General features: G+C 63.6%; 1 protein-coding gene across 1 annotated transcript in view; it reads right to left on the reverse strand.

Moving 5' to 3' along the window:
* Positions 1-291: 291 nt before the first annotated feature.
* The window catches only part of LOC104498216 (eukaryotic translation initiation factor 4E-1A-like), a 1661-nt gene continuing 1433 nt past the window's right edge, over positions 292-519 (reverse strand). The window contains exon 5 of the mRNA XM_010141569.1: positions 292-462. Within this exon, the coding sequence (XP_010139871.1) occupies positions 292-462 (171 nt within the window). The remainder of the gene's footprint in view (positions 463-519) is intronic.

Consider the following 519-nt stretch of genomic DNA (forward strand, 5'->3'; position numbering starts at 1 on the left):
CACTGGTCCCAGGCACTGGGGGAAGCAGGGGACGGAGGCAGTGGCTTGAGACCCAGTGATGCCTGGGCAATGCCAGCTCTGTGCTCCCAGCCCCACTCACCCAGCAGCTGGGTACAGGATACAGCAATGCATCATCGCCCTCCAAGGAGACTCCCCCCCAACACACAAGAGCCACCCCAAGGTGCCAGAGCCCCAGCCCAGCCCTGAACACACGGGCCATACTCAGCTGCAGCTATTCATTGTGGGACTGGACAAGGGGACCCCATGGACAGTGCCCTGCTCCCCCCGCGGTCACACCACAAACTTGGTCTTGGTCAGGGAGCCACTCTTGGTGGCTGTGTCTGCGTGGGCCTGGTACCCAATGGCCACCTTCTGCGACAGGCCCAGGTGCTCCTTGTAGACACGCCTGGAGGAGGGAAGGGGTTGCATGAACAGGACAGCATCGCTTCTCCCACTGGCTCCCTGCCTCGGGACCCCATTACCCCCAAACCTGGCCCCGTGCCAATCCCACCCCCCCCC

This window comes from Buceros rhinoceros, unplaced genomic scaffold (assembly GCF_000710305.1).
Source record: "Buceros rhinoceros silvestris isolate BGI_N320 unplaced genomic scaffold, ASM71030v1 scaffold20498, whole genome shotgun sequence".
Lineage (NCBI taxonomy): Eukaryota > Metazoa > Chordata > Aves > Bucerotiformes > Bucerotidae > Buceros > Buceros rhinoceros.